At 40.7% G+C, this 11,964-nt stretch overlaps 1 protein-coding gene across 1 annotated transcript in view; it reads right to left on the bottom strand.

Moving 5' to 3' along the window:
- The window catches only part of SLC6A5 (solute carrier family 6 (neurotransmitter transporter), member 5), a gene marked incomplete at both ends in the record, with an annotated part of 19,701 nt that extends 7,815 nt beyond the window's left edge, over nucleotides 1-11,886 (bottom strand). The window contains 6 exons of the mRNA XM_008948769.1: nucleotides 3,113-3,237; nucleotides 5,950-6,053; nucleotides 8,190-8,324; nucleotides 10,224-10,356; nucleotides 10,785-10,926; nucleotides 11,682-11,886. Of these exons, the coding sequence (XP_008947017.1) occupies nucleotides 3,113-3,237; nucleotides 5,950-6,053; nucleotides 8,190-8,324; nucleotides 10,224-10,356; nucleotides 10,785-10,926; nucleotides 11,682-11,886 (844 nt within the window). The remainder of the gene's footprint in view (nucleotides 1-3,112; nucleotides 3,238-5,949; nucleotides 6,054-8,189; nucleotides 8,325-10,223; nucleotides 10,357-10,784; nucleotides 10,927-11,681) is intronic.
- Nucleotides 11,887-11,964: the final 78 nt, after the last annotated feature.

Raw genomic sequence — 11,964 nt, 5'->3', positions numbered from 1 at the left:
AAAGAGTCACAGGGAGGCTGGCTCCATCTTTTCCCTCTTCCAAGTTTTAGAGGGATATGAACTCTTCTCTAAAGGTCTGTTAAAGCCATGAAGATTTCGAAAGTTTATGTTGTTCATACAAAAAAAAAAAAAAAAAACAACTGAATTTTAATTTTTTTTTTCTACTGCAGTGTGTTCTTAATCAATGAGAGCAGAACAAAAATAGATTGTCCTATTTTTCCATCCATAAAAACTGTTTTATCTGCTCACCAGGTCCATGATTTTTTCCTGAAAGGAAGATTCTAAATACAAAAAATACTGTGTATTTCAGATTCTTACTGGGGGAGGGGGAATTCCCTTCCTATTGCCACTAAAATTTTCATTCAAAGTTTTAAAAACCTGAATGGAGATGATCATAATTTTCGTTGTTTTCTCCTTCACTGCAACAAGAAATACAGCTATAGAATCAAAAAAGGCAGGCAGGCAAAAGGACTGGCTCTTTTCCCCACTTGCTGAGTTGGCTTTTTTAATTCTGTTAATTCAACATGTTAACGCAGTCTGGCATTACCCCTAATCCCCACTCTCCTCCTGCTGTACAGCCATCTTCTACCATGGGACTGAATTTTGCTTTCCCCTATCATGGAGAGCAGTGAATCCTCACCTCCATGACATAATGGCAAATTGCCTAGATGGGCTCTTCCAAAGGCACTGACAGCTCTCTGACAGCCTTTTCACATCCCCTGGAACAGCTGCTGAAACAGCTGGGAACAGGGAGCTCCAGCCTGTGCCTCATCGCTGCCTCAAAGACCACCACCAAGCACTCAACAGAGAAGGGGCTCTGATCCCCAGCAGTCAATATTGGGCCATCTCCATGGAGATGAACCAGCTGAACCAAGTGTTTCCTTTACCATCCCTAACAGCCACATCTCTCTACCCCCCTTCTGTCCATCTCTTTGGAGCTTCCACTACAACTTCACTTGAGCACAGCTTCTTTGACTAACGCCTTACAAATAATTTTGGTGAGTGCTGAGTGGGTTTGATTTTGCTTGTTTGATTGTTTCAGGATGGAGGTAAAGTCTAAAATAAAAAGATTAATCGAAACTCCTAAAACACCTGGCTTCACATGGAGTTTTTCAAACACAATGGTCTAACCCAGCCAGAAAATGGGGATAAGACTGAAAATTTGTCTTCCCACTTAGCTGACTGGCAGCCCAAAAAGAAGAGAGAGGCACTGAAGACTGAATTAACATTACATTAGTTTACAAGGGAAGCATTCCCTATTACTTGCTACCAAGAAACCATTTGCCAGCTGATCATCCTACAAAATTCTCCTCTCAGACCCTCCAGCTGACTCTGCAGCCCTGTTAGCAGCCCATCCCACCACAGGTCAGCTGGTGAAAGCCCCAGACTACCTCACTGTGACTGACCTGCCAGGTCCCAGCCTAGGGAGCTGCAGAAATTGCATGTGACCTGGCACCTTAATTTGCATCCACGAGGTCAGAAGTACTGCAAAATGTGTGGGATTTTCCATGTTTCAGTTTACAGGGAAGGAATAAGCAAAAGGAAGATAAGAGCATTTTCTATTTCTTAACCTGCAGCAAGATCTTGTTCCTCTCCTCCTCTCACCTTAGTAGCTGCTTTCTAATAAACTATTACAAACATTCGAGCTCCAAGAAAAGGCATTGTTGAAAAACAAATAAAGAATGCTTCACTGGCTCTTGTTCCTACAACAGGATTTCTATGTCCCAGGCTCATGTTGTCTGTTCTCTGCTTAGCTCAAACAACATTGTTCAGTGCAGATTAACTTTCATACCCAGTTTGTCCAGCATGACCTATGAACATTACAGTACAGGAAGTCTGGAAGGCTGTCTTGATTTCTATCCCCTATTGTCAACTCACTGCTACAATCTCATGATGCTCAGTGAGTCAGGTGCCCTAGGCTACATGTAGGACTTTGTGGCATTGAATCTATCCAACACCACATCCTGTCAGAAAATGTTTAGTGTTCTCACACCAGTGCAGACAGTGAAACATGCCACACAGAAGCCACGAGTATGCAAGATTCACTTTTTTGAACCTTCTGTCCTCTCATTCAGAGCCTTGTCTTGCTCTGTGCTCTCTTGGGTTAAGGGGATAACACTGGGAACCACCCCCAAGGCTCATGGAGAAGCCATTAGTCACTTCCCTGCAGTGTTTGGAAATGACTCTGTGCTGAAGGCTAACACAGTACACTGAACACCCCCCTGTGCTCACAAACAGCTCGGGGAGGGGGAATTGCAAATACTTATAGAAATTATTACAGTTATCACAAATTTGTCTTTCAAAACAGATCTTAAATTACTGGGAGCTGGTTGGCTTAGAGCCAAAGTGCTGCACATTGGACAGGAAAATAGAACTAGACTAAGGCAAAGATTTCCCTTTATAATGCCATCAGGCTTTTACAACCCTTTAGACTTCTCTGAACCTTACCCCCAAAACTCCTCCCTTCCCATCTCCCACTGATTCACACCAAATCATGTTCCACCACCAACTTTTCTGTCATTCACACACTTCCCACTCTCAGATAATTAAGACCTTTCAGATCTTCATTTGTAAAAATCTCCCTTCACTAATCAAGATCTTCTAGTGTGTTCTTCAGAAATTTTTCACTTTCCCACAGAGGCAGCTCCTTCCTCCCCAGAGTTCAGAACCTCAGTACTCCTCTACAACCATATTTCTCCCACTCCCCACATTGCAAAGCCTGCTGTCCTCTCATCCAAGATTCCCACCATCAAGGGCAACTTTTACCTTGGAGGACCTGACAAGGCAGCAGCAGAAATAGAAATCCAGCGGTTGCTCAGATTATGTGAAGGAGACATTTCACCCTACCCCACACCCCTCATTTACATAAAGATTTGAAATGAGTCTCAGCTTGTTTCTTTCTACTACCAAACAAGTGATAAGGAGGCTTGAAGTAGCATCTTGGTTCCCAGTTTTGCTTCCCAGCATACCTTCTCCCATACAGAAATGCCAACAAGTGGTTTACTAATCCCTTCCAGTTTGAAGCCATTACTCGCACCTCCAATACCATCATCAATACTAGAGCTGAAGGACCCACCAGGTGCCGAAGTCACAAGACAGCAGCATAGCCTACCTTGATCTGCCACAGCTTCAATGTTCACTTTGAGCTCATTTGCCATGAAGCCAATAACCGAGAAGATGACAAAGCCTGCAAATATACTTGTGGCACTGTTGGTACATGTCACTATCAACGTGTCCCTGAAAGGAGAACACAAGAAAGCACATCACCTCGTTGTAACACGTGCAAGGGAGGAGGGTTTTGTACACAGTTAAGGAGTCTCTCTCACTTATCAGGTATGTACGATGATGATCAGAGGTGACCGAAGTCCTCACAACACCCCAGAAATTGGCTGTGCAAGCTCCCATCACCCACATGCTGCAGCCACAGGACACGCAGGAGGATGAGCACTGCTGCTCTTGGCCTCACCAAAGGCAGCACCAGTGACACCAGCTGTAACCAGCGTTCTGCTGCTTGCCCAATGTGGGTATCTGCTCACTGTGTTATAGGTGGACTTCAATCATCACTGTCTAGATAAGATGCTTTTTGTCCTGTATCTGTTTTGTATCTATAGATACAATTTCAGGGCTAAGCTTTCTGTACCTTGCAGCACTCTCTTTAGTGCTGGTCCACCTGGCAGTCTGTAGAGGATTCCTTGGTACAGTTCTCTGTTGCTGTTATGGGAATGCGAAGAAACCCATAACTGAATGCCACCTTGTACTGGAGAAGTCCACGTGACTCAACAGGAAACTAACCCCCAGGATCCCCACCCATAGTTATTACATTCTAGATAGGATTCTTATTTTGTCCTCAAAATATGTGCATCCAATAAATGAATATGACTGAGGAAGAAACAAATCACACACTTCACACGCTTTTCAGAGTTGGCTAGAATTCCTTATTCCTACACTGCCATTATTTTGTCAGGAAAAGAACAAAACCTGAAAAGCTGTTAAGAACCTCACTGAGCTGGCAAACTTCTGGAATCTCCAACAGAGCATCTCTTAACAGCAATGATTAGGTTAATTCTTCAAATCCACAGAAACAAAGTATAATGTTCTGTTTGGCGTCATCATGTGTTAATTCTTCCAAAACCCAGAGAAGTTTGAAGTAAAATACATTAGGTGTGCATTATGAAGTGAATTTATGTAAATTTACTGCTATTATAGACTATTTAATGATGTTTAAAATGGATATGTAACTGAGAACTACAATTTTATCCACAGTAATGAAAATAAAAATCTTAAGGGAAAATAGTTAGGCTTCATCTGAATATTCAAGACATGTTGTAAAATTAACCAGTTCAGAATTAACTGAGCCTTTCTAATTATTTCTGCTTCAGTCTCCCATATCCCTCTATAACATAGGTAGAGCATCTATTTGGTATTAGATATGTAAGATTTCTGTACTTCATTACCACGCATATAATTCAAAATTTTCATCATTTTCTGAACTCCACAAAACATTGCTAAATGAAGGCAGAAAGATAGCAGCACATTTCTCCCACTTTTTGCCCTGATTTTCTGAATGTGTTCATTCACCACTTAAAAAAAAAAAAAAAAATCAAAACCTAAGACAAACATTTTTAAAAATAGGACCCAAAAGATTGCTGGGTAGGAGTTACCAAGTAGGCACCACTGTTACTTATTCATCCATATTTTAGGATAATGATATTAAACTACTGTTGAGAACTAGTGGGAATCTTTTTTTTTTTAAACACCCATTCCACATTTCTTTTTGCAGGTAAGTATTCTGTATACAGTACTTAGAGGTGACAGGCTATGGGAGTTCAAATCCCAAGGAGCATTTGCTTTCAAGTCTTGACTTGGGAAGGATTTTAAGCATTCCCTTGGGATGGTCCCTGTGCATGCTGCTGGCTGTCCCGAGTCAGCACCTCTGTCACTGCAGGAATCAGAAAAGTTTTGCTTCAGCAGAAACAAGATCAGATTTAAAGACAAAATAGCAGTGAAGCATTCTCCTAATACCGTGTGCTTTTCTTTTTTACATCTGGAGACATTTATCTGACATGATTTTTGATGAATAACTACTATGCCACAAGAGCAATGATTTTTTTCCCCCCTGTAAAAACAGCTTTCAGTGACTAAACACAGAGCAATTTTAAATTTCACAACCTGAAACATCTTTGTACATGTAAAACCATGCTAGGAGTAACTGGAAATAATTACAACATTTAAGAAAAACAAGAGGCATGTGTATGGAAATTGCATGTTAAGCTCATACAGGTCTCACAATGACAAACTTGAGCCCATTCTAGCAACAAGGGTTGTTCTTCAGCAGAGGCTGCCAACCACTGTGGTTTCATCCCACTGCTCACAGCTTCACAGTTTGCCTTTCAGCCTAAACCTGCTGGTTTTGAAAGTGAAGAACCAATGAGGACTATAAGAAGCCTAAGGCTCATCTCAAGACTTGTAGACTAGGACCTATCTCACAATGACAAACTTGAGCCCATTCTAGCAACAAGGGTTGTTCTTCAGCAGAGGCTGCCAACCACTGTGGTTTCATCCCACTGCTCACAGCTTCACAGTTTGCCTTTCAGCCTAAACCTGCTGGTTTTGAAAGTGAAGAACCAATGAGGACTATAAGAAGCCTAAGGCTCATCTCAAGACTTGTAGACTAGGACCTAAGGAGAAGAAACAAAACAAAACACAAAAAAAAACACACACCAACAACACAAGCCACCTACCAAAAAGAAAAAGAGGAAAAAAAATTCGAGGGGGGGGAGGGGAGGGGGAGAAAGGAGGAAAAGAAAAAGACAAGAGGGGAAAGAAAAAGACAAGGGGGAATATTTTTAAAAATGAGGAATCTTTCAAAATAGATTTCTTCAAGTTGGAAGACAACTGTTTTTAGACAAGACTTGTTTAATAAGACTGATGGATTTCACTCTCACATACCTGTAGCAATTATTATGGAATTTGTTGTAAGAAGAGAGAGTAATTAGACCTCCCCATGCTGCAGATAAGGAGAAGAATATCTGAGTAGCAGCATCCTTCCAAACCTAAGAAAGATAGACAGGAGAGGAAATAGCATCAGCTTCAGGAAAGAGTATTAGGAAGATCAATAACTCTATTAAATGTTACTGTTAGGGGATTATCACACAGGTAGTTTAAGTGAACTTAAGAACAATGGATGTCAATAGAACATTTAAAATAAAAATCCTGTCCAAACTACCTAGTGCCCATCTGATGAGGAGCACTGTTTTTGTAAAGCCCACACAAAAGGACAATATAACCTTTGCAGTATATGGAAGGCACAAATATTCAAACCTGCTTGACACATCAGTTCAAATACATTTGACGAAGAAAATACAAAACAAGAGGGAAAATCTGCATCAGGTGCTGATGTTTTATCTGCCAGTGGTCCTAAATAATCTTTGTGATTAAAAGCAAGAACCTCAGTGTTCGTTAATATACTACTTATGAATGAGAGTACATTAAAATTAGAATAAATTTCCACCATCAGAGGTACATCAAACAGCACAGTGTAAGTTATGGCTTGTTCTACACCAAGATTTTTCTCCCATCAGAAAAAAAGATAAGCTTAGGCAAGGATTTCTTAAAAAACACAAACCAACCCAACAACATTGTTTTTTTTCTGTAACAAAGTCCTTCAAAGCCTTCAATGCATTTAGCTAAAACATTTCTAAACTAGCTAGAATTTTAAAGGAGTTGGTCTTACTTATTCCTTGCAAAATGTTTGTAGTGTGGATATTTCTATTTTCCTACAAAGTCTGAATTTCCACCCAAGTCCACAGTGCAGAAACATGCACATACAGACACAAAGGTTTACCTAGGCACACAAACCAGTTTGAAGATATTACTTAAAGACTATTATAAAAGTTACCAGCCAGCAAGCAGTCATTCTTTCATTTAACCGAGGATTAATCCACATTACACTGCAAAGAAATCTAAAAACAGATGCTCCCCTGAATATCATCAAACACTTGCCCAGGGTTATACAGATACTGACAGACCCATTTTGCAAGAGACAGCAGTTCTTACCTTTACTGCACAACATAAGGTCCAAAAATGCTCATATTTAATGCAAAATTAAAAATATTTCATGCATCACCAAAGGACCAAAATACTAATTATTTGCTGAGATATCAAGGAAATTAAAATCTGAACAATTTATCTATAAAGTTGTCTTTGGTTTTAATTACCAATCTATCAGCAAGAAATCACACTGCTAGTGATAGAGCAAAAAAAAAAATCTTAAGAAAAAAAATCAAAACACCCAAAACCAAGCAGTAAATTTCCTGAGGTGTTGCTAAAAATTGCTCTGAATTTGCTGAAGAAAAGACTCTGGATGGCAACTCGTAGCTCAGGCTCCAGTCTCCAGGCTAAAGCCAACACAGGCACTGACGTGCTGTATCAGACAGATATGAGATCCATGGATGGATTTAGGTCTACACAGACACAAATCAATGTGTATTTTTGGCACGTTTGACTGGCTCCATTGGCCACAAATGGCTTTTTTTTAGAAATCAGTTGAAATCACGAGCAAGGCAGCAGAGCTGAAGCTCCACCTCGCAGAGTCAAGGAGCAAAGCCAGGCACCAAGCCACTTCTGCCCTCTCTCACACAGCCAGCAGGTTGTTGCCCACCGTGCAGGCAGGACAGGGACCACAGCTCTTCTGGGCCAGTGTAAATGCTACTGGGGAGTTAGAGAAGGATGTATAAATTGATTTTGTTTAAAGTCTCATATGCATCATTCAGAACAATCTTTGTTCAATGAGTGCAACACCTGTTCAGAGCATTTCTCAAGAAATGCACATAAGTTTATTATGTTACCTATTAAAAGTTTCATGTGTTTGTTCAAGTCAAGACAGTATCCAACAAACACCAGTGTATGAAAACCTACACCTCGGTTTTAACTCCCTATTTTCCAGGTGCAGCTGCTCAGAGATTTAGGTGAATTATTAAAGTAAATAACACATCTTAATAATACATATTATATATTATGTGCACATAAGTACCAAGCATCCATCACAACAACGCTCCACACAAGATGAGGAACAAGTTCCCACAGATGTCAATACTGCCCCTGCACACAGAAAATGCTTCCAACAGACACCAAGAACTCCGTGTGACTTATTCACCCTAGCAGAGTTAGAAGTGCAATAATAAGCTCACCATAGCATCAATTAGCTTCTCCCACTTGGGTGTGATGAAGTACCAGATTCCAGCTCCAGCTCCAGGTAGAGTTACTCCTCTTATAAGAAGGATGATGAGAACTACATAGGGGAATGTAGCTGTAAAGTACACTACCTGGACAAAGAAAGAAAAAAATAATATTGAAAGGGTTTATCTGGATCCATTAGAAGACAGGGAGGGTGGAATACAAGTGTTACACTATTTCCTGAAGGAAGCAATTGTTCAGGCTCAGAGACAACAGGGAGGAGATACACTAGGAAGACAACAGGTTTATTTCCCAGGAAATCTGAAATTTTACAGCTCTTCTTGCTGCTGGAAACAGGACTAATATCAACAGAGGTAAAAGCTGGGATTCTAGATGGAGAGGGGAAGAAAAAGCAGAGAAGAAACCCTGGAGAGGAACAATGGGAATTTACAGCTAAATGAAAATATCCCTTTTGATCCTTGCTCAGAGTAAGCTAACACAGCTCAATGAAGTGAAATGAGCGATGCCATTCAACGCCACTGAAAGTTCTGGGGGTTTTCTACACATTTCTCTACATGTAACTAAATCTAAAAAATTTTGTTATTGTTTGTACCTCTTAATAATTAAATCTCACCCTGACAACATTTACAGTCCCAGCACAAAAAAAAAAAAAAAAAAAAAAAAAAAAAAAAAAAGAGTTGGTGGAACAATCCAGACAGACCCAATCATCACAGTGTCTAAGTACTCAACAGAGATCATGTCTCCTATGTCTTAACAGTCATCTAGTGCAGAGCACAGTTCTCCCTGTGGTCAGTGAAAACAGCTGCATCACAGCCAGTTAGACTATACACTTGGCCCAAAAAGCATTGCAAATCCTTTTCATCTTAACCTCTGAACCTCACAGGAACCAGAATCCTCTGAGCTGAAATGACTTTTGAAACTCTTTTCCCAGCTTTCTTTTTGCTATTTCAAGAGGTATTTCAAGAAGTTGCCCCATTGAATTTTTGTGCAGGGAATACATTGAACTCACCTATGCAGAAGTAAAGGTTTTCCGACACCAAGAAGTCAATGTATTTCCTGGCCACTAAGACTCACTTAAAGAAATACCTATTGCTACATCCAAACCCAAGTTATTCTCCTATCTGCTTCTGGGCTCTGACCTTTTATGAAACATTTTTTCCTACCACAACAGGGAAGGGGGGGAAAAACAATAAATCTCAACTTTCCCCTGGCACTCTCAGTCTCTGGATTTTCTGCTCATTTCCAAGCTACCTCCCAACAGATGTTGTCAGCTTCTAGGTGCAAAAGGATAGCTTGGAATCAGAAACCCTGTGCCCAGCTCTAGAAAATCCATAGATTTTTCTAGGATAGCATAAACCTCTGCATATCCTTTATCTTTATCCCAGGAAATACCTAGCTACTTTGCTCCAGCTTTCTTATCTTTTCAGCCTGCTCTTTGTAAACAAGCTAGATTTATGCTATGTCAACATCTAACATTTTAAGCTGTGTGCTATTAGCAGTGGCGCTGATGGAGAACTCTCAGATATGGCACTCCTGCAGGTTTCAGGATAAAACAACCCAAATCAGAGCTGCTGCTGAAGAAAAAGCTGTATTTCTCTGCTGAGATGGCTGCCTGGACAATTCGCATACCTGTACTTCTCATTTTAAAATGTGTTACTTAACGTCTTAATCTACATCACAGTTTCCGAGACTGCAGTGACTGCAGATGTTTGCAGAGCTTCAGTGAACTCCACACAGAATAGGGAAGGCTTTTGAAGGCACCTTTTTTTGCCATCCGACTGCTGAGCACAGCCCAAGGGCTCATTTTAAACTTACTAAATATCAGGGAACAAATGTTAAACAAAAATTATCTCTTTTTAATGTTTTGGCTAGACAGGAAAACACAGACATGAAAAAAGCATAACATTAATACTTAGCCATTTACTGAAAATAATTTTCAGTAATTTGCTGCCATAAACTACAGTGAGATTCCCTTAAAGCATCAGGCTGCTATCTTGCAAGTGTACCAAGACAAATCTTTTCCTTACTTTTCCTGATGACTTGATTCCTTTAGCAAGGGAGGCATATACAATCACCCAAGCTAGGAAAAGAGAGAGTGCCAAGGGCCATCTGATCTCACCAGGATATTCAATCCCTGCTGAAATCTTCAATACAAAGTACCTAAGAATAAAGAAACAACATTAAAAAAAAAAAAAAAGACATTTTAAAAAATGTAAAGAGGAAAAAATAATGAGAGCAACAGCAGGCAGTTGCTCAGCGCAAATTCCTACAGCATTTTGTTTTGCTTCAGTGTTCTCAGCGGTTTCTCTAGAAGGTTCCAGTGATTCTCATCATGTATTATTTTATTTATCTGCATTGCAGTAGTAGATAAAAAAGCCAGACAAGGGCCAACACGCCAGCTGTGCTAAGAACCACAGGAACAGAACACAAATAATCCAGAGATTGACATGTAGCTTTCATCATCCCAACGCATAAAAAATGGGCATTATTTGCTGTATTTCTAGTCTTCTAAATAGTGATTTGTTGTCTGTTAGAGTGGATTTTAGGGGAAGATTACCATATTGTCTCTAAACAAAGAAATATCTTACTTGAAGTATTCTTCACTTCCACTGACAAACGTTTTGTTTCCTTCACTGGTGAAGTTAACCATAGTCAAGTTTGGATAGGCACTCATACAGAAAGTAGAGTTCTTGATTTGTATTTTTGGGTGGTCACCAATAATGCAGGAATCTAGGAAGAGAAGGGGGGACGGGGGGGGGAAGAAAGAAAGATAACGTCTAGATTTATATTTTTTTTTTTTTCAGTTTAGGTGTAAAATGGCAACAAAAATCATTACATCACACACTTTACTTGCACTTTTGTGCTGTATTAAATTTCTGGAACACCTTGCTTACAGAAGTTATGAGGGTCTGAGAGAACAGGGTCTCACCATTTCCCCCCTTTATCCTAAATGTCTAGGAGATAAAAATAGCTGGGGCTGGCAGCAAGTCCAGGAGGGGGTTTGCTCGGTTAGCTTTTCCCCTTTTTGTTTCATTGCATGTTTTAGGTTTCTTTGCAAAAACGAGTTTCGTTTTTTTTTGGTTCAAAATAAGCCTCGCTAGAGCACAAGAAGCTGTTTCCACAGAATCCAGAGGCTGCCAGCTCGGGCATTTTGTGCCGTGCTCTCTCCCCTGCAGAGATTTACCCGAAGTGAGGAGGAAAAAATAAAAAAAGTAAATGCTCTCGGCTGTTTTAGCTTTAGAGCTGAAAAATCTCATTTATCCTTGAGAGGGAAAAAAAAAAAAAAAAAAAAAAAAACCACTAAATAAAAGGGTGTGGAAGTGGGGGAAATCTCGCCCTGGCCACAGACACCCGCAGTCTCCGCTGGCATCTCCCAGGGGCGCAGCTGAGCTGGAGAATGCTCTGGAATCCCACCACGGCCACAGGAAAGGGAAAAAAAAATATTAAAGGGTAGGGGCACAAAAAAAAATCCCGTGCCAGCTTACCTAACAAAAGTTTGTTTTTATCTTTACAGTCTGGCGTGTTCCACGGGTTGTTACAGGAAGCCCAAGGTAGCACAGGTACAAAGGAGGCAAAAAGGTAGAAAAGTGTGTAGCAGAGGATAATATTGTAATATATGGCTATCAGGACGGAGATGATCAGCATGGCAATGCCGCAGCCTGCGAGAGACGAGAGGGAGAGAGGAGGATGAGTAAATCCATCAGTCCCGGGCGGAGCAGGGGACGCGCAGCGGCCTCGCCGGGTGCGGGCACGGAGCGCATCCCCCCC

This window comes from Merops nubicus, unplaced genomic scaffold (assembly GCF_000691845.1).
Source record: "Merops nubicus isolate BGI_N331 unplaced genomic scaffold, ASM69184v1 scaffold21240, whole genome shotgun sequence".
NCBI lineage: Eukaryota > Metazoa > Chordata > Aves > Coraciiformes > Meropidae > Merops > Merops nubicus.
The sequence above is the reverse complement of the archived record's forward strand: the minus strand, read 5'-3'. Positions and strand labels throughout refer to the sequence as shown.